Source organism: Haliotis cracherodii, unplaced genomic scaffold (assembly GCF_022045235.1).
Source record: "Haliotis cracherodii isolate W230 unplaced genomic scaffold, xgHalCrac1.p SCAF_2, whole genome shotgun sequence".
In the NCBI taxonomy this organism is placed as follows: domain Eukaryota; kingdom Metazoa; phylum Mollusca; class Gastropoda; order Lepetellida; family Haliotidae; genus Haliotis; species Haliotis cracherodii.
Window position 1 is genome coordinate 81,671,532 of NW_027266275.1, and position 25,960 is coordinate 81,697,491.

General features: G+C 43.6%; 3 protein-coding genes across 52 annotated transcripts in view; 2 read left to right on the top strand and 1 right to left on the bottom strand.

The window, feature by feature from the left end:
• LOC139468586 (ankyrin-2-like) overlaps nucleotides 1-8,775 on the top strand; it is a 211,406-nt gene extending 202,631 nt beyond the window's left edge. For 46 of the 50 annotated variants that reach the window (XM_071250662.1, XM_071250670.1, XM_071250664.1 and 43 more), the window contains 3 exons: nucleotides 823-870; nucleotides 3,902-3,968; nucleotides 6,982-8,775. In XM_071250662.1, the coding sequence (XP_071106763.1) occupies nucleotides 823-870; nucleotides 3,902-3,968; nucleotides 6,982-7,183 (317 nt within the window). In that variant the 3' untranslated portion in view covers nucleotides 7,184-8,775. The remainder of the gene's footprint in view (nucleotides 1-822; nucleotides 871-3,901; nucleotides 3,969-6,981) is intronic. The other 4 variants (XM_071250658.1, XM_071250704.1, XM_071250706.1 and 1 more) reach the window with 2 other exon arrangements.
• A 6,544-nt stretch (nucleotides 8,776-15,319) lies between these two features.
• LOC139469736 (uncharacterized) lies at nucleotides 15,320-19,806 on the top strand. The gene is made up of 3 exons (XM_071252003.1): nucleotides 15,320-15,384; nucleotides 17,117-17,715; nucleotides 18,670-19,806. The coding sequence occupies exons 2-3, from the start codon at nucleotides 17,133-17,135 to the stop codon at nucleotides 19,050-19,052; spliced, it is 966 nt and encodes a 321-aa protein (XP_071108104.1). The 5' UTR covers nucleotides 15,320-15,384; nucleotides 17,117-17,132; the 3' UTR covers nucleotides 19,053-19,806.
• A 647-nt stretch (nucleotides 19,807-20,453) lies between these two features.
• LOC139469738 (GATOR1 complex protein NPRL3-like) overlaps nucleotides 20,454-25,960 on the bottom strand; it is a 30,139-nt gene continuing 24,632 nt past the window's right edge. Inside the window, exons 12-14 of the mRNA XM_071252004.1 lie at nucleotides 24,121-24,346; nucleotides 22,707-22,938; nucleotides 20,454-21,977 (exon numbers count right to left, since the gene is read on the bottom strand). Of these exons, the coding sequence (XP_071108105.1) occupies nucleotides 21,821-21,977; nucleotides 22,707-22,938; nucleotides 24,121-24,346 (615 nt within the window). The 3' untranslated portion in view covers nucleotides 20,454-21,820. The remainder of the gene's footprint in view (nucleotides 21,978-22,706; nucleotides 22,939-24,120; nucleotides 24,347-25,960) is intronic.

Here is a 25,960-nt window from a genome sequence, read left to right on the forward strand (position 1 = left end):
TTAAAATGTTGTCCAACTATTAGTATGTTATGTGTTGATGTGTCTAGTCTGCAGATGATATGGGGATATGCATAGATTTCTTTGTGAAGATCCCAGACCTGTGTCTTACAGACTAGTTGCATCAATGTACAATTTAAAGGACTTGCCTCACACACTCATGTTATCACATTTGGCTCAGTATAGCTTTTAATTTTAGGGAGGCAAGTTCTTGTAATTGTTGTCAAAAGTTAAATGCACTTCTGAATCTATTTTGCACTAATGTATCATTTTCTTTTGCAGAGTTGTGGCGATCTTCTGTTGTGTTCTTCTCTCGTGTGTTTGTGACCGTTTTAATTTGTAGACTCTCTTCCAGTGCCAGCCTCAACCGCACAATTATGATTGTTTCGATTATCTTAAGTTAAGTCTGCTTTATTTGTTGTGAGGTGGTGTACATCTGTCTTATTTTGCTAGAATGCTGTTATTCATGCAATTACTTGATACAAACTTCAGTTATTTGTTAAATGCTCCGATATAACAAAAATCATGCTTACACTGTGAGTCATGACTGTGTACTTGTCCTGTAATCATGCCATAAAACATTGCAGAAATCATTATGAGATACATTTTATCATTTCCATAAAATTTCACACAATATCATTATTAAAATTAGTTTTTGTCTAAATAATTAATATAAAATCAAAACAAATTGATACGATGAGTAATTATTAATTTATCAATTTATTAATTCAGTGATGTCAAACAATAGTTAACAGTGCATCCATCTATTTGGGTGCCTGATTTTGTGCCGACACATTTAACTGACTGTTTCGGTTTCCATGGTAGCAGCACGTGGGGAGGAGGAAGAAGAAGGGGATCACGATCTAATGGAAGGTGGGCTGTCGCTATGACGATGGTGCTCTGTATAGTCTGTCTGTTGTCTGGTGCACTTGCCTCTTGGAATCCTTCACTTTGTTAGAATTGTTCGTACAATGGAATGCTAGATGTGCAGTTGTTTGCTCAGCCGAAGGAACTATTGTCTCCTTGGATGCTGATTAAAGCAGAACAATCCTCTCGTATCCAAGGTGATGTTTAATCCGTATCGTTATTGTCCTTTTGAGACCCGATATATTCTAAAGTGTTGACCACATAATCATAGTGAAAATGACTGTTCTATATTGTTATGATTTTCCTTTGGAAACCCAATATATTCCAGTTGTACGATTTTAAAAATCTATGTCACTTCTTCAGTGAAGAATAATCACTTAATATACACTTATTTAGATTTTTTTTCAAGTACGCATGACTGAGAGATACATCATTAAATCAAACTATTTCATTTAACAACCAATGTGAAAATGTTTCAAAATTATGTCAGACCAAATGATTTTAATTTAACATTGAAAGTTTGTTGTCAGTGTATTGTCCCTGAGCATGTAGTTTGTATTCGTGTCGAAAGATCAGGGTAGAAAAAAGGATCCTCTTATTTTAAGATATCCTTAGTTGTAGAAGGCTTAACGATCAGTGCCCAATAGTCTGAGATAATAGAAGGGGCACAGGTGGCCCAGTCGTCTAAGGCGCTGCAATTCGCTTGGGTACACAAGAAACCTATGATTGTGGGTTTGAATCCCGGTTTCCCCCTGATTATGTTTCTAGGTTTGTCAGCACCATACCCGTGCTCGTGGGTTCCACCGAAGTGGTAAACGTCCAAGACCTGCATCACTTTAGGCTTTCCTCCCACATCAAGCTGACACGCCGCAATATAACTGTAATACTCTTAAAAGCGGCGTTAAACCAAACCCACTCACTCACTCACTCACTTAGATAATAGACAACCTGTAAAAGCACTCATGATCCTGTAAAATTGTTGTCAATCTGTTGTTCTTGAACACTTGAAGTATGTTGTTTTGGTTGTGAAAGTCAGCATTCCCACAGTAATAGCACAACATGCCGTTAGATATCAAACATGGACCAGACAAACCAGTGTTTAATGAATGATGTCACTGAATTTTACAATACTCTCTCTGAGTACTTGTTCGTCACGTTTTCCTCCTGAAATACATTCCAAGACTTGCTGTATCTGATGTAGGAACTGCTATGCATTATTTAGCAATGTTAAACAAGTAAGATCAGTATTTGAAATTGCCAAAAGGGTGGCTTTGTGAAAGAAGTGCTTCTGAATAAATATTTTTTGTTAATGCGGTCATCAGAAAGATCATGGTCTAACATAGATTTGCTACCTCTGGCAGACTAATCAGAATGCAGGATTCTAAAATGTTATGGTACAGGGCTGGATTTAGCTACATAAAACTTGCACCAGTGTAGCCTTTTATTGCAAAATACAACCTTATGATTATGTCCACATGCACAAGTGCATGTCAAAATCTTTCAAATTTGTGTCTAACCCTTACTTTGAAAGGTCTGACACATTCAATACCTCTAAGCTGTATTTACCATACTACATAAACATTCCTTGTGTTATGTATAACCTGTCATTCTGCTAGGTCTTGACGTCAAACTGGGGGTACTTCAAGGTTAAATATGGGAAGGTGCTACCTGGTGTTTGTCTGATGCATTTCGGTACCCATGTCAACGTGCACCAGGTGCAAGTTCCTTCAGTCGAGCCCTGTGTTAGAATAGTATGTCAACACTGGGGGTCCCTCGCCAAGGACAATTCATGCACAGCAGCCATCATGACGGCTCTTGTGACAAGCATCAGCTGCCCAAAATACAAAGAAGGGTGGGGTGGAACACTCTAAGGCCGTTGTGCTTCAGCAGTATCAGTTGCAAGTGTTGGCACAGTGTGCCAGTCTCCCAGGTTCCATTGCTCAACATACATGATACGCATACGATATATGCTCAAGTGTCTACTGCACCAGTGTCATGTAAAGTGTTAACAGGATCTACGCTATGATCTCAATCGCACCTTGTCTACTGGACCATTGTGTATAATGCACAGTTGTCATATAAAGTGTTAATGAGTTATATGCTGAAGTCTAATACATAGTTGTCATATAAAGTGTTAATGAGCTGTATGCTGAAGTCTAATGCACAGTTGTCATATTAAGTGTTAATGAGTTGTGTGCTGAAGTCTAATGCACAGTTGTCATATTAAGTGTTAATGAGTTGTATGCTGAAGTCTAATGCACAGTTGTCATATAAAGTTAATGAGCTATATGCTGAAGTCTATAGCTCTGATGTCATTTGATGTGTGTCTCCTGGATGACGTTCACTGTTATGTTGAAGAAGTGTTTTCTGCATATTGTTTTTGTGGATCTGTTTCCGGAATGGGACAGCTATGTTTGTGCCCTACCCTCACTAGTACTGCCAATGCAGCCCAGTAGATGTGCTCAGTTTATAGTTGGTAGATTGATCATCTGCATGGGTAATCTGAAGTGATGAAATTGACATTTCTTGTATGTATAATGTCGCTCTTCCAGCCAAACCTGGTGAAATATTATATATGTATGTTAAAACTGCTGTAACTTACCTTTATATTTGACATGGTTAATTTGAATGAATTGGGACAGTTTGTAAGCCTGATGCTTAAAGCGTTTGCCATCACGCTGAAGCCTGGGTTTTATTCCTCACATGGGTAGAACTTATGAAGCCCATTTCTGGTGTCCCCCACCGTGATATTGCTGGAATCTTGCAAAAAGCGGTGTAAAACCATAATCACTCACTATGAATGTGCAAAGATATTTTTCATTTGATGAGTGAAACTTAATATATTTATGTTTATTACAAAATATCATTTTGTAAATTACAATATATTTGGAAATTTGATATTGATATCATTTTTTAAAATTGTTATTCGCTCCATAAAACATTTTCAAGATTAATTACTGTATAATTGACTGAAGGTAAGTAAACGTATGTGTCCAGGTGTGAGACATCATTTGACCAGTTTGTGATGGTATTTCAGGAGATGACAGCATCGGCAGTATGAACAGTTCACTGACCACCTCAGTCGATGGAGCCGAGTCTACAAAGTGAGCAAAGTGCCCTTCCCAACTACACACAGTGCCCCATACAACCACATACAGCCCCATAGGACCTCACAGGACCTCACAGTGCCCCAGACAGCCCCATAGGACCACACAGTGCCCCATACAGCCATATAGAACCACACAGTGCCCCATACAGCCCCATAGGACCACACAGTGCCCCATACAGCCACACACTGCCCCAGACAGCCCGATAGAACCACACAGTGCCCCATACAGCCATATAGAACCACACAGTGCCCCATACAGCCCCATAGGACCACACAGTGCCCCATACAGCCACACAGTGCCCCATACAGCCACATAGGACCACACAGTGCCCCATACAGCCACATAGGACCACACAGTGCCCCATACAGCCACATAGGACCACACAGTGCCCCATACAGCCACATAGGGCTACACAGTGCCCCATACAGCCACATAGGACCACACAGTGCCCCATACAGCCACATAGGGCTACACAGTGCCCCATACAGCCACATAGGACCACACGGTGCCCCATTCAGCCACATAGGACCACACAGTGCCCCATACAGCCACATAGGACCACACAGAGCCCCATACAGCCCCATAGGGCTACACAGTGCCCCATACAGCCACATAGGACCACACAGTGCCCCATACAGCCACATAGGGCTACACAGTGCCCCATACAGCCACATAGGGCTACACAGTGCCCCATACAGCCCCATAGGACCACACAGTGCCCCATACAGCCATATAGGACCACACAGTGCCCCATACAGCCACAAAGGGCCACACAGTGCCCCATTCAGCCCCATAGGGCTACACAGTGCCCCATTCAGCCACATAGGACCACACAGTGCCCCATACAGCCACATAGGACCACACAGTGCCCCATACAGCCACAAAGGGCCACACAGTGCCCCATTCAGCCCCATAGGGCTACACAGTGCCCCATTCAGCCACATAGGACCACACAGTGCCCCATACAGCCACATAGGACCACACAGTGCCCCATACAGCCACATAGGACCACACAGTGCCCCATACAGCCACATAGGACCACACAGTGCCCCATACAGCCATATAGGGCTACACAGTGCCCCACACAGCCACACAGGGCCACACAGTGCCCCATACAGCCACATGGGACCACACAGTGCCCCATACAGCCATATAGGGCTACACAGTGCCCCATACAGCCCCATAGGACCACACAGTTCCCCATACAGCCATATAAGGCTACACAGTGCCCCATACAGCCCCATAGGACCACACAGTGCCCCATACAGCCATATAAGGCTACACAGTGCCCCATTCAGCCCCATAGGACCACAAAGTGCCCCATACAGCCACATAGGACCACACAGTGCCCCATACAGCCACATAGGACCACACAGTGCCCCATACAGCCACATAGGACCACACAGTGCCCCATAAAGCCACATAGGATCACACAGTGCCCCATACAGCCACATAGGACCACACAGTGCCCCATACAGCCACATAGGACCACACAGTGCCCCATACAGTCCCATAGGACCACACAGTGCCCCATACAGCCATATAGGACCACACAGTGCCCCATACAGCCCCATAGGACCACACAGTGCCCCATACAGCCACATAGGACCACACAGTGCCCCATACAGCCCCATAGGGCTACACAGTGCCCCATACAGCCACATAGGACCACACAGTGCCCCATTCAGCCACATAGGACCACACAGTGCCCCATACAGCCACATAGGACCACACAGTGCCCCATACAGCCACATAGGACCACACAGTGCCCCATACAGCCCCATAGGGCTACACAGTGCCCCATACAGCCACATAGGACCACACAGTGCCCCATTCAGCCACATAGGACCACAAAGTGCCCCATACAGCCACATAGGACCACACAGTGCCCCATACAGCCACATAGGACCACACAGTGCCCCATACAGCCACATAGGACCACACAGTGCCCCATAAAGCCACATAGGATCACACAGTGCCCCATACAGACACATAGGACCACACAGTGCCCCATACAGACACATAGGGCTACACAGTGCCCCACACAGCCACATAGGACCACACAGTGCCCCATACAGCCACATAGGACCACACAGTGCCCCATACAGCCCCATAGGGCTACACAGTGCCCCATACAGCCCCATAGGACCACACAGTGCCCCATACAGCCACATAGGACCACACAGTGCCCCATACAGCCCCATAGGGCTACACAGTGCCCCATACAGCCACATAGGACCACACAGTGCCCCATTCAGCCACATAGGACCACACAGTGCCCCATACAGACACATAGGACCACACAGTGCCCCATACAGCCACATAGGACCACACTGTGCCCCATACAGCCACATAGGACCACACAGTGCCCCATACAGCCACATAGGACCACACAGTGCCCATTACAGCCACATAGGACCACACAGTGCCCCATAAAGCCACATAGGACCACACAGTGCCCGATACAGACACATAGGACCACACAGTGCCCCATACAGCCATATAGGGCTACACAGTGCCCCATAAAGCCACATAGGACCACACAGTGCCCCATACAGACACATAGGACCACACAGTGCCCCATACAGACACATAGGACCACACAGTGCCCCATACAGACACATAGGACCACACAGTGCCCCATACAGACACATAGGACCACACAGTGCCCCATACAGCCCCATAGGACCACACAGTGCCCCATACAGCCACATAGGACCACACAGTGCCCCATACAGCCATATAGGGCCACACAGTGCCCCATACAGCCACGCAGCGCCCCATTCACCCATATAGGGCCACACAGTGCCCCATACAGCCACGCAGCGCCCCATACAGCCATATAGGGCCATACACTGCCTTTTATTTACAAGTGTGTGCCTGAAAAGGAAAGTCTATCATTAAAACTATTCATGCACTGTAGAAACTTTCCATTTCATTTAACAAAATTTTCTAGTCAGCCATATTGTGGCACACACTTAAATTTGATTTGCAATGTCTTCTGTAGACTTATGCTGAAGAAGGAGATCCACATGAAGACCACCATTGGACCCGACGGTCGTGAGCAAACCATGGTAAAGGAGGACATCCAGGTGCGCCAGGAGAACGACCCCCCGGAGGAACTACGTGACAGCATGCAGGAGATTATTAACCAGTTCATGGTGGCTGAGCTGCCACAACAGAGGCAGGCTCTTGAAGATGATGTGTAGACGTGCACAGCCCAGCAGACGCAGCCAGACTTGACGTCTGCTCTTCTCAGGGCATCTGCCGTCTGCTGCAATGTCATTGTGGTGCTTCTTCTGGTTACCAGTGCTTCATCCAGGGTACAATGAAAGGTTGACATCCTGGACAGAGAACAGGAGTTTGTTTGTAATCAGGACCTAATTGGACAGAGGATACGAAATTGATGAAATGATTTTCTACATGTTGGATATGGGATTTCAATATATCCTGGATTAAGCACTATTATTTCAGCTGTTGAGCAACTATTACTTGCCACTTACAACCCATTCTTAAGGAACAGTTGTTTTGCAGTGTTTACATTGTCACTGAAACTGAACACATGTTGAAGTATTTTATTACACAAGTATGATTTCATTTTATTTCCTGTATTGGCAGTAGCATTTTCAAAAATATACATGGAACATTTAGCATGTAACCTTTTGGCAAATATTTACACCTAGTATCTTCATCAAGCTTAGCATTTCATCAAGGGCATTCCTCTATTTTCAACAAGAGATTGAGCCACGTTGGTACATTTTCCTGCAACTGGCTGCAAGACATCTACCTTGGTATTCCATTCAAGTTGATCTTTACAATGTACATCAGACATACTCATCATTCTACAATATTTGCCGTGTTTGACTGATGTGTTGTTTGAGCTGCACGTTTGGCTTGATAATACGTATAGCTACTGCCAATAGCGAGCCATTTTTCAATCGAGGGGCATATTGGGAAAGATTGCCTTGTTTCATGAAAGAGAAACGGAATGATGATATTCCACTCACAGCACTACAGAATTTTGTATGACATTATGCATTACCATTCCAGACGATGCTTAGCACTGCCAATATGCCCTTCAACAGATACATGTTTGACAGGTCTGGTCTGCACCTGCAAATGATGTTATTTATTGCACTGACATTTTCTGTTACTGCTTCCATTTTGTCTGCAAATTCTGACATTTTGCATGTTTTGAAATAAATAGTCATGATTATATACTCTACGAATGTGACACAGACATTGATGATGCCCCAAGATTTAACCAGATCCTACACTCTAGGACATACGACATAACATATCGCTCCAATCCAGATCGGCCCCATTCAGTCTGGATTGGACCGATTGTACATTTCCCCCGATCTGAACCTGACGGGGTTGGTATTTGACGGTACGGTATTCGTGTTTTATGTGGACGGTAGGCTGCTGTAATTCATTGATATTGGTGTCATTAATGCATTTTTCTGAAGTCTATGGATACCGAACTAAGGTGGTTTGTGGGATTATAATGGATTTTAATTTATCAGCACGTATTTGTAAATTTAGGTGCCTGAGTTTCTAGCCATATCTATTTGTACATGACACAGTGTTTTAGTAACTTGTACTAACTCTGTTAGTGCCTCCGATGTGACTGTATCTGTTCTGAGTAAAGATCTCCCTAGGTGTACACAACTCTACTTTCTTTTTTATCATATCTGATTGAGATCTGTTTTAGAATGTATTGCCTCCGTTGAACCATCCATAATGTTGTGAAGTTATATGATTAATCTCATCTTAATAAATGCTTTAGTATGCCATATAATCATGTGTTTGTTGTCTCACTACTTATGTCCCATGTGATTCTTGTTTGGAATTCGTCATCAGTAACAGGGGCTGGTCGTACCACTGATCAGTATTCTATCCTTATCGTCCTCCCGTGGGGATAAAGGGTTAGAATAGGTCACCTTTTACCCATGATGGTCGTAACTTGGTTGATTGCTTGTCATTGTACCCTGACTGCGTGGATCAATGCTCATAAAATCAATCCCTGGATTGACTGGTCAAGACTTGATTATTTATAAGCTGCCGTCATAAAGCTGAAATATTGTAAACAAAAAACAAACAGAACAACTGATAATGTGTGAGACACGGAATGCTGATGCGACCAGCCCAGATTACTGACTGACCACCCAAGATATCCGGTGCTGACATGTGATGTGTTGGCACTGTCACCCAAGCTTCTGAGGGGAGATATGAGGTTAGAAAGGTCCCCATCCCTTTATTGCTTGTAAAAACAGGCCACTATATTGGATCAGGGAGTCGGGCTTGGTGACTTGGTTGACTGCTTGTCTTTGGTTAACTCATGCCAGAGATTGGTATATTGTCTCAGCTCATGCCAACCACTGGTTTGTCTGGCCCAGAACCAACTAAACTATTCACAGGCTGCCGAAATAAATCGAGAATAAATCTGCCTACAGCTAAGAACAATGAAAAGCTACAGGTATTTCTACTCCCGACATGGCAATAAGGCTGAAATGGGTTACCTTAAGTCAATGAATGTGCTTTCATGCAGCTGCAGTATTGCAGTTAAGTCTTTGTTTCTTGTTTAACACCGCACTCAGCAATATTCCAGCCACATGAAGGCGGTCTGTAAATAATCCAGTGATTGAGATAATGAACATTTATCCAAGCAATTGGGATACTAAGACATGCGTCAATCAAGTGAGGGAACCTGACCACCCGATCCCGTTAGTCGCCTCTCACGACAAACATAGTTGCCTTTTACGGCAAGCATGGGTTGCTGAAGACCTGTTCTACCCCGGAGCTTCACTTGTGTGCAGTTAAGTCAGACCGGGCTGTAAATAATCTAATTTGTACCAGGCAAATCAGCAGTTCATAGAACCTGTGTTTACGCAGGCGTGGTTAGAATCCATATGTCTTGGCGAGGGGTTGTCACGGGTGGGCGGTCTACGGGGACGGTCTCTGACGTGGTTGTTCTGTTGATGACATCGACGTAAGTGCCACGTGGTGTTCATGTGAACACTGAACTGGGGACATGCAAAGTCCCTCGATTCAAACATTCCTATGGGTCGCCATCTGTAATATTCATATAGGTGTGAAATATCAAAACGTTCAAGTGTTGTTTTTCTGAACTCTGCAATTTCAGGGATTGCTTTGAGTGGCAGTAATATTGGATTGGATATGTGGCCTTTTGTAGAGAAAACCTGAAGTGATTTCTCCCAACTATTCGTCATTTCTTGCTAAGAACGTGCTATACCATTTGCTTTGTTGCGTTTCTTCGAGCTTTTTCATGGACATGTTGTCCTGGTTCAAATCTTGAACATTTATATAAAGGTTTGGAAGTGAAAATAATCTCTTTTACTTTTGAGTATAGTTACATCCATCTACATGGACTTTGGAAAATGCCATTTATTATTTTAAACAATCACGTATACATAGTTCCTGATAACAATTTCATGGATTATATAATTATTCTTCTTTTCACGGGTTACACAGTTATCAGTTATGCAGTAAAACAATGGTTGGAACTTTGGCTATGTACACATACCTGCAACTTTTAGGCAGAGGCAATTTGTGGTTATGTAATGAGCCGTGTGCCTGGGGGTCATGGAGAGCTATTTGAAGCGTATCTCATCTTGGGGGTCATGGTATGGTTGTGCGAATGAAATCTTTCAAGGTCGATAAATGTTTGGGATATTTATGGTCAAAGGTCGTTTTACACAGCTTTTAGCAATATTCCAGAAATATCACGACGGGGCACACCAGTAATGGGCATCACACACTGTACCCATGTGGGGGATCGAATCTGTGTTTTGGGCGTGACGAGCGAACGAATAAACACTCGAAAATACTCGATTCTGATTGCAGCGTTAGAAATTGGCACTAGTCCTATAGTCCTTGTCAAACTGCCCAATAGTTAAGGTTTCACAAGGAGTAGTAGAAATTGGTCCTTTTTAAGGGTTTTGCTATATGTTATCTCTATAAGAACCAGTGGACGAAAACTGTTAGTTTCTACCGCTGGATTGGTCAGTCAGAGGTATCAAAACACAATAAACCCCCTATGACTGAAACAGTCGATGTGACGGCACCATCGCGGGAGCTAATATTTGTTAGAATAGCAGAATAGCAGCCATTGTCAGAAGGCATATTTAGATAAGTATATGTACAATTATAGGCTACAAAATGCAATATTGCGGTTACTACAATATTCAAAGGGTGTGTGTTCGGTTCCAGATTCAATTTAATACGGTATGTTTGTCTGCTAAATGTGATGTCACTCAGGGTGATACTGCTCACATCTACGTAGATGATATTATTATCGTGGATATCGATACTCAGAGTTAGTGTCGGGAATCGAACCCGGGTCCTCGGCGTGACGAGCAAACGCTTAAACCACTGTCTACTCGACCGCCCCGTTTCTCAGAGTTATATTGTTCGATAGTATATGATACTTTCTTAGATTATATCAGTTGTGAGTAGTATCAAATACTTGGATGAAAGTACCATCCACGTAGATGTAAACACTAACACGCTGTCCTGGGTCTCCCTCGTCGTGCTATTGCTCAAAGTGGCGTACAACTGTACTCTCATAAACAGTAGGGACATAGTCTTTTCATATTTGTTCTAGCTCTAGGTTCCAGGAAAACGTGAAACACTACTTCCAACCTAACTCCATCATACGACTTGTTATGAAAGATATTGTGAATTGAAGTAATTTATGTAACTGGTTGCAGCATATTGTTAGTGGTTGCCGTATTGGATGCAAATATACAAATATTAGTAAATATTCTTATAAATGCTAAAAACGGGCGTTTAGGTTTTTGCCTTTGTCTCGTGATGCATTAATACAGCTGTAGGTTGGCTGATGCCATACCGCGGACCAGTAGATCCCGACCTCGAGACAAGCTGCGTATTATACGCAGATATAACAACACTCAATGATTCAATGAAGCCTTTTCAACTTGCATTCCTACATTTCTTTCCATGTCTCTATTCAGTGTTCGAATGCAGGCATCATATACACATTAGCTCTACTGCAGGGACTTCAGCATGAGAAAGTGCTGCGTCTCGCTTATTGTTAATTAGAAAAGTAAGTAGTGTACGGACATCACATACACTTGGTTACACACTGCCCGTGTGTGTCCCTGTTGTGAGTTGTTACACACTGCCCGTGTGTGTCCCTGTTGTGAGTTGTTACACACTGCCCATGTGTGTCCCTGTTGTGAGTTGTTACACACTGCCTGTGTGTGTCCCTGTTGTGAGTTGTTACACACTGCCCATGTGTGTCCCTGTTGTGAGTTGTTACACACTGCCTGTGTGTGTCCCTGTTGTGAGTTGTTACACACTGCCCGTGTGTGTCCCTGTTGTGAGTTGTTACACACTGCCCATGTGTGTCCCTGTTGTGAGTTGTTACACACTGCCTGTGTGTGTCCCTGTTGTGAGTTGTTACACACTGCCCGTGTGTGTCCCTGTTGTGAGTTGTTACACACTGCCCATGTGTGTCCCTGTTGTGAGTTGTTACACACTGCCTGTGTGTGTCCCTGTTGTGAGTTGTTACACACTGCCCGTGTGTGTCCCTGTTGTGAGTTGTTACACACTGCCCATGTGTGTCCCTGTTGTGAGTTGTTACACACTGCCCATGTGTGTCCCTGTTGTGAGTTGTTACACACTGCCCGTGTGTGTCCCTGTTGTGAGTTGTTACACACTGCCTGTGTGTGTCCCTGTTGTGAGTTGTTACACACTGCCCGTGTGTGTCCCTGTTGTGAGTTGTTACACACTGCCCGTGTGTGTCCCTGTTGTGAGTTGTTACACACTGCCCGTGTGTGTCCCTGTTGTGAGTTGTTACACACTGCCCATGTGTGTCCCTGTTGTGAGTTGTTACACACTGCCCGTGTGTGTCCCTGTTGTGAGTTGTTACACACTGCCCATGTGTGTCCCTGTTGTGAGTTGTTACACACTGCCTGTGTGTGTCCCTGTTGTGAGTTGTTACACACTGCCCGTGTGTGTCCCTGTTGTGAGTTGTTACACACTGCCCATGTGTGTCCCTGTTGTGAGTTGTTACACACTGCCCATGTGTGTCCCTGTTGTGAGTTGTTACACACTGCCTGTGTGTGTCCCTGTTGTGAGTTGTTACACACTGCCCGTGTGTGTCCCTGTTGTGAGTTGTTACACACTGCCCGTGTGTGTCCCTGTTGTGAGTTGTTACACACTGCCCATGTGTGTCCCTGTTGTGAGTTGTTACACACTGCCTGTGTGTGTCCCTGTTGTGAGTTGTTACACACTGCCCGTGTGTGTCCCTGTTGTGAGTTGTTACACACTGCCCGTGTGTGTCCCTGTTGTGAGTTGTTACACACTGCCCGTGTGTGTCCCTGTTGTGAGTTGTTACACACTGCCTGTGTGTGTCCCTGTTGTGAGTTGTTACACACTGCCCATGTGTGTCCCTGTTGTGAGTTGTTACACACTGCCCGTGTGTGTCCCTGTTGTGAGTTGTTACACACTGCCCGTGTGTGTCCCTGTTGTGAGTTGTTACACACTGCCCATGTGTGTCCCTGTTGTGAGTTGTTACACACTGCCTGTGTGTGTCCCTGTTGTGAGTTGTTACACACTGCCCGTGTGTGTCCCTGTTGTGAGTTGTTACACACTGCCCGTGTGTGTCCCTGTTGTGAGTTGTTACACACTGCCCGTGTGTGTCCCTGTTGTGAGTTGTTACACACTGCCTGTGTGTGTCCCTGTTGTGAGTTGTTACACACTGCCCATGTGTGTCCCTGTTGTGAGTTGTTACACACTGCCCATGTGTGTCCCTGTTGTGAGTTGTTACACACTGCCCGTGTGTGTCCCTGTTGTGAGTTGTTACACACTGCCCATGTGTGTCCCTGTTGTGAGTTGTTACACACTGCCCATGTGTGTCCCTGTTGTGAGTTGTTACACACTGCCTGTGTGTGTCCCTGTTGTGAGTTGTTACACACTGCCCGTGTGTGTCCCTGTTGTGAGTTGTTACACACTGCCCGTGTGTGTCCCTGTTGTGAGTTGTTACACACTGCCCGTGTGTGTCCCTGTTGTGAGTTGTTACACACTGCCCGTGTGTGTCCCTGTTGTGAGTTGTTACACACTGCCCGTGTGTGTCCCTGTTGTGAGTTGTTACACACTGCCCGTGTGTGTCCCTGTTGTGAGTTGTTACACACTGCCCGTGTGTGTCCCTGTTGTGAGTTGTTACACACTGCCTGTGTGTGTCCCTGTTGTGAGTTGTTACACACTGCCCGTGTGTGTCCCTGTTGTGAGTTGTTACACACTGCCCGTGTGTGTCCCTGTTGTGAGTTGTTACACACTGCCCGTGTGAGTCCCTGTTGTGAGTTGTTACACACTGCCCGTGTGTGTCCCTGTTGTGAGTTGTTACACACTGCCTGTGTGTGTCCCTGTTGTGAGTTGTTACACACTGCCCGTGTGTGTCCCTGTTGTGAGTTGTTACACACTGCCCATGTGTGTCCCTGTTGTGAGTTGTTACACACCTGAGGCAACACACGTACAGATACAAATCACAAGTCACCCGAAACAAGTATTTTCAGCAGAATTATGTAAACAAGTGTCTACTGATTGGTTTCAAAATACCAACTAGACTGCACCCAGGGGGCCAAAGATCAAACACCAAAAGAAAACTATCAATGTACCCAAAGTGACGAGACAGTAAAAGGCTAAAACTTGTATCTAGAACCTGGTACGTCTATCAATACATACATCATTTTATTCCCCATCGGGTTAGAAATAATGAGAGTTTTCTAAAACTCGTATGTGCATCAGTTCAAATATCAGTTCACGCGCACCACTGTATTGTTTACGTCATCCTGACGGCATTGTCGTCGTCATTCGAATCGTATTGTGGCGTAAGGTCAGAATGATGTCAAACTAGAAACGACGTCATAGATGAAGATTGTTGATGTCTGATAAGTGAAAATCTTTTAAATGGTAGCTGAAAAGGATTAAGAAATAATGAGTAAGAAAGAAATTTTTACATAAATCTGTACATAACCGAGTCTCGACCAGGCAATCCAGTGATTGACAGTAGGAGTAACGATACACGCTGTCGGAGAACCAAGTCGCCGAGACTGACCACCAGATCTATTTCTTCCTTGTCAAATTGCAAAGGGACTAACTTGCAACAAGACGATGCTATTATGATACAGGACTCCTCGTGTGTCCAAGCTCAATCATATATGATATGTTCAATACATAACGCATAGACAGGAGGTGTGAACTAAAGCTTCCTATTTACCAGGACAACAAACGGAGTCTCAACCTGGTTATTTTAGAGACGCTTCACGCATTATTGCATTTCCGGGATAACTCGCAAACCGGGAAAAAGAAGTAGATTGACCTCTGCCTTGCCCAGCAACGTGTGGACGTTTCATGACTCCGAGTGAGTTAGTTTTATGAGCATTTTGGTCTTGTCATGTGTGTGTTGTGTGTATGAGAGAGAGAGAGAGAGAGAGAGAGACTTTTGTCTTGATCATTGTTGATTAGCGTTTTGTTTTTTTTTGGCAAATTTCAAGAAACACTGTAACCTCTGTCCAGTCAGACATGCTCTGAGCCAGCCACACACTTTGTGTCGCAGGATGTTGAGTGAGTGAGTGACTTGGGTTTAATGCTCCTTTGGACAGTATTCCAGTTACGTCACATGACAGATTACTGTGGGAGGAAAGCAGCACGTGATACATCCTTTGGGTGTCTACCACTTTTATGTTTGTTTGTTTGTTGTTTAATGCCTCTCTCAGCAATATTCCAGCTATATGACGTGGTCTGTAAATTATCGAGTCTGGACCAGACAATCCAGTGATTGACATCATGAACATCCACCCACGCAGTTGGTATACGATGACATGCATCACTTTAATGAAACCAATGAGCACGGATATGGTGGTGACAAACCTAGACACAATAACAGGGTGGGTGAACTGGGATTTGAACCCACAATCAAGGCTCTTGCCACATAATTAAGTTGCTACTCTGGATTACAATTTGCGATATATTTTAGATTGTTACAGACATGTGTGTGATGCATAGGTGGATCGCGATTGTTTCACTTCTTATTCCAAGTGTCTTTAAGTATTGATTCTTACCTTAGATGTTTGCTTTATAACTGTTACACAAAACACTAATTATTAGTGAAATTAGTGGTGAAAATGTAAATATTTTCATCCATTGATCCATACTTAACACTGCCAGTTGTAAATCGTCAGTGTGCCAGGTATTTGGCAATCTTGTCTGTGAAAAAGATAGCTTACGCACCACCGATAAGAGCACATGCAAGTATCATGATACATATTGGATCATGAGAAAGGTATCATGATACGTATCTGATACAGGTGGTGTATCATCCCAGCCCTAGTTGTAAGAGGTTTTTGATGCACAAATGTACTGAAAGTAAATAAATGCAAAAGCATTTTATTTTTCATTATAAGATGTACCGTTTTTTCATGACCCTCCTTAAATATGTGTATTATTTTATGTGATGCTCTCCTAGAGACTGTCATAGTTTTTGGTGACACACCCACTCTACAATAATTGACCGATCCCTTTTTCAATGCCAATGTTGAGGTTTTACGTTTTGAAAAACTGCAGTGGTTTCTCTTTACACATGCTTATCAGGATTTGAAATATATAGAATTCCCTTCATTTTAGTCTCACAACACCCTAGCATGTCTTCTTCAAACATGATCACTACGTTGTTAAACACCGGAGGTATTTTGTGTTAAGAAAATAAGATACAAGTTAAGATAAAAGTGTTGATAATTAACCAAGCATTTGCATTTGATAGTCATGTTATTGGTGTTGAAAGCATGTGCCAAAATGGGTTAGAAATGTTTACACTTAAAAAAGGTGTTGTGGTGGAGGGCTGTGCATAAGGAATTTAATAGTAGTGAGTGAGTGAGTATGGTTTTACGTCGCTTTTAGCAATATTCCAGCAATATCACGACGGGGGACACCAGAAATGGGCTTCATACATTGTACCCATGTCGGGAATCGAACCCGGGTCTTTGGCGTGACGAGCGAACGCTTTTACCACCAGGCTACCCGATCGCCCTGAATTTAATAGTAAGTTTATGAGAAGGACCAAATTGATTTCATCTCTGATAATATTTATGATCCAGACCCCTAGCACAGAACATGTCAACAAGGAGGAGGAAGCTGCAAGACAAGAAAACCATCACCTGCCCTACTGATCCAAAAGTCCCCAAAACAGATGTTGAGGTACCTACTTCAATTGCAGGACCCTCTGCAGATGAAGGTTCAGGAGAAAAACACAACCCCTGTCAGAATTCCATACTTTCTAAATTAAAATCAAAATTAAGTCAAGCTGACACAGCACAAACTGATGCAGATATAATATCTAAAGACACCAGCAGTCCCTACTTTTCCAATGTCAGAAGTCCTAAGGAACTGGATGAGGCATCAGTTGAAGATCCGGGAGAGGCTACTCATCCAAAACGACTTTCTAGAGCATTTTATGAACAGTCATGTGAGGATCTAGCTAAAGCTTTGCTAGGGCAGGTGCTTGTGAGAATTCACAATGGAGAGAGGTTAACAGGGAGGATTGTTGAGACCGAGTCTTATCTTGGCCGAAGAGATAAAGCAGCTCATTCATACAAGGGGAAGACCGATCGAAACCTGGCCATGTTCATGGCTCCTGGCACAGCCTACGTCTACAACATCTACGGAATGTATTGTTGCATGAATGTGTCGAGTCAAGGTAATTTATCATACCTCCATGTCAGAATGATAAGATCTGATTGGTAATTGTGATCTTGATAAAATACTGTGTTTGGGGGTTAATAAATTTCTCAGTGGGGTAATAAATCTCTTATACCCTGCCATGAGCAATACAGGCTGCACGTGAATTTCTGAGAGGCAGAATATATCTTTTATACCCTGCTTCAAAGCAAATAGCTGCATGCTTTTTCCGAGTCAGTGGAAGTCACGTGACATAGCACATGTTAATCTGAACAGCTGAATTTGTATTAATTCTTTACAGTGTCACATTAAAACATGTCGGCAAGATATATTTGTTGTAGCAGGATCACGAGGGGTACATCGGGTTTTATGCGTCCTTTATGCTACAGCTTATAGTGTAGACCACATAGGCATATGTCATAAAAAGGACAATTTCATAATTTGTCATGATTTTCCTCAAAATAGGCATCTGTTATGATTATGGTTGTTGTTGATATGTGTAGAGAAATACTGTATATGTTGATTATGTTGTGAAAGGTAGCTTGACTCAGATCTATGATGTTCCCAACTCTTTTTAAACCCATAAGCACAGGTATTGTTCTTGAAGACCAATGATCACATCAAGGTCAAACCCACAACCAGCGAATCCTGGCAACCAAGGTTGACAACTCAGCAGCTGGCTGAGTGGTCCGTGTGTACCCCTACTTGACATGGCGTCATCATGTCAGGGAGCAATACACATCATAGGCCAAACTTCTGCCACACGTCTACAGCAAATGTCGCAAAAAAATTCCAATTTAGAATTAAACAAAATTAAACAAGTTATTGCTAATAACGTTTTAACTTTGCATAGCTCATTTCACGGATAACAAAACCAATAAAGAGAAAAAATGTTTTAATAATTAGTTTTTCGAATGCGATGTTAAAATTCCCACTGAAACAGGACCCTGAGCACATCATCTACCCATTTCAGGAGAGGGTGAGGCAGTCCTACTCCGATCCCTGGAGCCCCTAGAAGGGAAGACGGTGATGAGCACCTTCAGAGTGGCCAACCGCAAGAAGGGCAGTCCCTGCAAATTTATGAAAGACCGTGAACTCTGCAATGGGCCTTCCAAGCTGACCCAGGCATTGAGGATCGACAAGGCATCGACCAATCAGGTAGCTCTGCCTTCCCATGATGCCGTCTGGCTGGAGGAAGGGGAGAAGGTGCCAGCCACCAAGATGGTGGTGAGCAAGCGGATCAACATCAACTATGCCGAGGAGTGGAAGGATCAACCGCTGAGGTTCTATGAACTGGGAAATCAGTGTGTTAGTGTTCGGGACAAGGAAGCGGAGAAACTGATGAAGGAAAGTTAGTGGAGTTAAGTGAACCAATTTGATGAAATTTAGGGGCAGTGGAGTGGCCTAGTGTTCGCTCGTCACACTGAAGACCCGGGTTCAATTCCCCACATGGGTACAATGTGTGAAGCCCATGTCTGGTGTCCACCGCTGTTATATCACAAAAAGTGGCGTAAAACAATACTCTGAATTGCTTAAACAGAATATGCAGCCATTTAAGGTCCTGCTGTAGAGTTTAGATCTATCACACTACGTAACTACTTTGATTTGAAAATGACTTTTCAACTCCAGTATTGGTAGGGTGTAGGTGTTCACAAGTATCCAATATGAAATGTATCAGCTACAAATGTGTGTTATCTTGTATACACAACTAGATATGAGACAGATTTTGATACTACATTCAGTGAGTGTTTGTTTGTTTGTTGTTTAACACCACATTCAGCAATATTCCAGCTATATGACGGGGGTCTGTACATAATCGAGTCTGGACCAGATAATCGAGTGATTGATATCACGAACATCAATCCACACAATTGGGATACGATGAGATGCATCAACCAACTCATCGAGCCTGACCACCCTTTCCCGGTAGTCACCTCTTACGACAAACGTAGTCGCTTTCTACAGTAAGCATGGGTTGCTGAAGACCTCTTCTACCCCGGATCTTCACGGGTCTTCAGTGAGAGTGGTATTTCAGTTGTATCACGGTGGGTGTATCACGGTGGGTGTATCACGGTGGATGTATCACGGTGGGTGTATCACGGTGGGTGTATCACGGTGATGTATGACGGTGGATGTATCAATGTGGGTGTATCACGGTGGATGTATCACGGTGGGTGTATCACGGTGGGTGTATCACGGTTGGTGTATCACGGTGGGTGTATCACGGTGGGTGTATCACGGTGGATGTATCACGGTGGGTGTATCACGGTGGGTGTATCACGGTTGGTGTATCACGGTGGGTCAGCATAACGTGGGAGGACTTCCAGATAGACAAGGTCCTAGACACTTGCCATGTTGGGGAAACCGGGAGCTGATGAACCAAGAGTCATGATCCTACCGGTAGACCTGGCACTCCAATCCACAAACCTCAGCATGTACATTGTCACATGACATGTCATCAAATGTCATCCCTCCGATTATCTTGTACTATGTAGTATGTACATAATATACTATTCAAAAGAAGTTAAGAACCACTCAATTCTGTTGTTTCTATTGGCATGACAGATTAACTATAGCAATATGAAAGAATCAGTGGTACTTAACTTAATTTGAGTTGTATAGATATAGTTACAATCTTTAGTGTTATGATTTTTTTCATTGTATATTTGATTTTTTTAATAAAAAATAAACAAATCAACATTATTCATTTATTCATATCACAGATTGTATGATCTCTCAAATTACATATTATATAATTATGCATAAACATATTATATATAACATTTCATTATATCTCTTGTATAAGTCTAAAGTGTTAGTCTCATGGAATTCTAATGTGGCTTCTCCAACCAAAGGCCACCCTTGATTTGGTCAAGTAAATACCAATCTTAAAGTTACCCCAATGTGATCACACCAAGAGATCGTGGTAGGAGTTTGTCTAAGTAAGAATCAGAAATGCATGAGCTTGTACAATAAACACAACTCCTGCCAGCAGAAATACGTTGCTTGCTAGTAGTGTCATGAACCATTTCACACAAAGGTTTCGGAGACCTGCGTCAGGCCAATAATATGTAAATAATTATTCACTAATCCTGCATGTTCCATGGAGTTTAATGACAATCTGTTCACACATCAGGATGGCACAGCGGGTCAGGTGCTTGTGGGAAGCTTGTGAGGGGCCACAGTTTGAGATCTGGAGTCATCGCACATGTATGATCTGAACAATCGTTATAGTTGTGTTAAAGCTCTCTTTAGATATCCAGCTATCATCCGAATCAGGCACTGTTTGAAGAGTTGGACCTGGATCCATCATCCCCTGCACAAGATACATAGACCCTCAATCGACAAGGTGCCATATACTGGGCAGGTAATATCGGTGTTTGGTTGGACATCAAACAGTCCTATGAACTTGGCACTGGTAGAAGGATATCTGGTTCAACGTTTGATTGTTTGTTTGTTGTTTAACACTGCACTCAGCAGTATTCCAACTATATGATGGCGGTCTGTAAATAATCAAGTCTGGAACAGACAATCTAGTCATTGACAACATGAGCATAGATCTACTCAATTAGGATACAATGACATGCGTCAACCAAGTCAGTGAGCCTGACCACCCGATCCCATTAGTGGCCTCTTACGTCAAGCGCAGTCTTATGGCAAACATGGGTTGCTGAAGACCTGTTCTAACCCAATTCTTCACAGGGATGGCTCAACATTAAAAGACCTGGACACACTGCAGTCATTACACAATAGACACGTCCTCAATGGACAATCAGAATATGCCATATACTGGGTAGTTTAGCTCAGTGTGTTGTGAGACATTAACAGTCACTTGAATGATGTCATGTTTCAACAACAGTCTGAGATCTGAAGTCCTTGAACGAGATCTGAAGTCCTCGCAGTCCAGGACTTCTTGAGTCACTGAATCACTGAGCCAGATCACTCAATCCACATAGTTTCCCCTAACAAGCATAGGTTGCTGGGGACCTGTTTCAAGTGGAGTAAGAAGTCCTCTCATGCCATGAGCAGCCCCACCTGGGTCACCCAGCATAGAAGGCTGTGGCCGGATCACCCAGCATAGAAGGCTGTGGCCGGATCACCCAGCATAGAAGGCTGTGGCCGGATCACCCAGCATAGAAGGCTGTGGCGGGATCCTGGTGACTACACAGTATAAGCACCTCCTTAAATTTGTCCAAAAGTGTTATCAGCTGGGATCGTCTCAGGTTCTCGAAGTACATGATTTCCTCGAGGTGGTATTGCCCATTAAAGTAGGGACACAACCTGAAACATAAGTGAAAAGTGACATGTACGTATATCTATATATACACCCACATATTCGGTATATATAACTGAAACATAAGTAATAAGTGATATGGACATATATCAATACATACACCCATACATCGGGTATATATCCGGTATATATGAGTGATAAGTGATATGGACATATATCTATATATACACTCCTATATCTGGTATTGTGATGTGGACATATATCTATATATACACTCCTATATCCGGTATATATAAGTGATATGGACATATATCTATATATACACTCCTATATCCGGTATATATAAGTGATATGGACATATATCTATATATACACTCCTATATCCGGTATATATAAGTGATATGGACATATATCAATATATACACTCCTATATCCGGTATATGTAAGTGATATGGACATATATCTATATATACACTCCTATATCCGGTATGTATAAGTGATATGGACATATATCAATATATACACTTCTATATCCGGTATATATAAGTGATATGGACATATATCAATATATACACTCCTATATCCGGGGTTCAGGACACTAGTGACAATAGTAACAAGAAAACCAAGAGATTTTCCATCTGTAATGCAAATTTTAAATGAAAGCTCAAAAAGATCCTGATCCAAAGAAATTTAGAGTACTTTATTTTAAATCTTTTTCATGAATCTTAGGAAAAAGATATTACCTTTATGATCAGCATGGTAAGTTCATTAATTACCTTGCAAAAACTTTAAGATCTTCAGTATTTTTGGCTGCGGGACATTTCAAGATGGCTGCCTTCACCTCCGGTGTGACGACCGAGAGGAGTGACTCCTGCATCCTCCACTGAGCCTTGGTCTCCTCGGTGATGACCGTGCCATCACTCATCATCTCTCCCACAGATGGAGACTTGGACAGCTGACTCAGTTGTTGGGCCCCCGGAGCTGGACCAATGCTCTCATCGCTGTTCACTGAAACACCACAAGACATTGACAAACACTTGATAGGAGTGAAATTAGCAAGAGCCTGCTGGACCAAGCAGGTTGGCTCAATGTTAGAGGAATCCTGCGGGCTTGATGGGGTGTCCCTGCATGTCCCCATGATAATGTGTTGTAGATATCCCAGGCAGAAGAGTGTTTGTCCCTTCAGAGAGTGATACTATGTCAGCCAGCAAGAAGGCAGCAAGAAGGGGATAACACTTTCTTAGTAAAGTACAGATTATAGTCCCATCCAGAGTGAGGCACCTAATCACCAGCACACAGAGTCAGTGATCTAATCCACTCAGCCATCGAGGCTTCCACAGAATGAAAGTCCGACAACTGGTAGTCTAGATCATGTTCTTTTTTGTACCCCTCTGACAATGGCATGTGTTCATTCCCTGTACTTGCTCAGCAAAATATATTTCTCTAAATTATCCAAGATTATTCATATGACCATGGTGGTAAGGAATTACATGTATCTGATATTGCAACAAACACATGACACTGAATCTGTCTGCCTGACATGCTGTGACACATAGTGGCAATAAGTTGCCTCACTGACATATGGTGGCAAGTAATTAATCAGTTGCCTGCCCGACACAGGTCAAGGTGAAGTTTAACAACACTGGTCACAGAGACCAGTTGACTCCTGAGAATGTCTAGAGCTCTGGCCTTGTCTCACACTGAAGCACATGTAGCACATATGGTGTCTCCTTTGGCAAGTGACTTTGTTCGAAATATGCCTCTTTTCAGCCAGTAGTGAATGGGTACCCGGTAGGATGAGATGGTAATGTACACTGATCCCAGGACCAGTGGATTCGGCACAACGAGCGTTGATATATTTGATATCAAATGACACGAGGGTGAGTTTTTATCTAACATCCAACATCATCTTCAGTTTGTTGATAGTAATAAGCAGTGTCTGAAGTGTAAAAGTACTGCCAACAGCTTCAGTAGCAGAACCATTAGTGATGTAATTTGATTGTTTGACATCACAATGGTCTGCAAAGCATTGTGATGCAATTTTATTGCAGCAACATCTACAATGTAGATATCGCTTGATCTCAACCAAGCGATTTCTTCTTTGGGAGCCAGTTTTGGATAATAAAACATCTTACGACAAGCACGAGGACCCCAAATTCACGCGGGGTTAACCCTGTGTGACCTGCCTACCTGAAGCGATGTCAGAAGGACTGGGTGGGCGGTTGAGACCTGAATCGTCCAGGAAATAGGACAGCCAGGATTCCTCCTCCACCTTGGGCAGCTCACTGGCAGACTGAAGGTTGGCGTCTTGTGTCCAATCCCTCCGCGACACCGGGGGCACGAGGAACATGTACGTGTGCAGCTGCATCAGCAGGCGATGACGCAGCATCCACACAACCTTCTGCACTCTCTGGGCCTGGAAACAAGGCAATGCTTTAAACTGATTCAATATAAGACCATACTGTAAATAGAGCCTGATGTCAGGGACTTTTCAGTTTCATAGAAAACTTTTATTGCATTGGCTGCATTTTCTAATACATGTACTGAGCTGTTTGAAACTGATGGAATTTCCCATGTTTACAGACAGTCAGTGTTACAAGAGGTGCTAAAGCTCACCTTTATTCATAATATAACAACTGAGAGATGTGCTTACCTTCCTTTTTGGTCAGAAAATGATAATACCCAACGTATATACAATGTTCTTTTCTTGTTTTTCCTTACATTCTCATTACATTTTGTGAAGTCAGTTCTGGGATGCAAGGCCATACCACTGTTACTGACACAGTATCAATATAAGGTCACTGTAAGACTCCCGGGCAATACCACTGTTACTGACACAGCATCACAATAAGGCCACTGTAAGACTCCCGGGCAATACCACTGTTACTGACGCAGCATCACTACTAGACCACTGTAAGACTCCCGGGCAATACCACTGTTACTGACACAGCATCACTACAAGGTCACTGTAAGACTCCCGGGCAATACCACTGTTTCTGACACAGCATCAGTACAAGAACACTGTACAACTTCCGGGCAATACCACTGTTACTGACACAGCATCACTACAAGAACACTGTAAGACTCCCGGGCAATACCACTGTTTCTGACACAGCATCACTACTAGACCACTGTAAGACTCCCGGGCAATACCACTATTACTGACACAGCATCACCACAAGGCCACTGTTAGACTCCCGGGCAATACCACTATTACTGACACAGCATCATTACAAGAACACTGTACAACTCCCGGGCAATACCACTGTTACTGACACAGCATCACCACAAGGCCACTGTTAGACTACCGGGCAATACCACTGTTTCTGACACAGCATCAGTACAAGAACACTGTATAACTTCCGGGCAATACCACTGTTATTGACACAGCATCACTACTAGACCACTGTAAGACTCCCGGGCAATACCACTATTACTGACACAGCATCACTACAAGGTCACTGTAAGACTCCCGGGCAATACCACTATTACTGACACAGCATCACTACAAGGTCACTGTAAGACTCCCGGGCAATACCACTGTTACTGACACAGCATCACTACAAGGTCACTGTAAGACTCCCGGGCAATACCACTATTACTGACACAGCATCACTACAAGGTCACTGTAAGACTCCCGGGCAATACCACTGTTTCTGACACAGCATCAGTACAAGAACACTGTACAACTTCTGGGTAATACTACTGTTACTGACACAACATCACTACAAGACCACTGTAAGACTCCCGGGCAATACCACTGTTACTGACACAGCATCACTACAAGACCACTGTAAGACTCCCGGGCAATACCACTGTTTCTGACACAGCATCAGTACAAGAACACTGTACAACTTCCGGGCAATACCACTGTTACTGACACAGCATCACTACTAGACCACTGTAAGACTCCCAGGCATTACCACTGTTACTGACACAGCATCACTACTAGACCACTGTAAGACTCCAAGGCAATACCACTATTACTGACACAGCATCACCACAAGGTCACTGTAAGACTCCCGGGCAA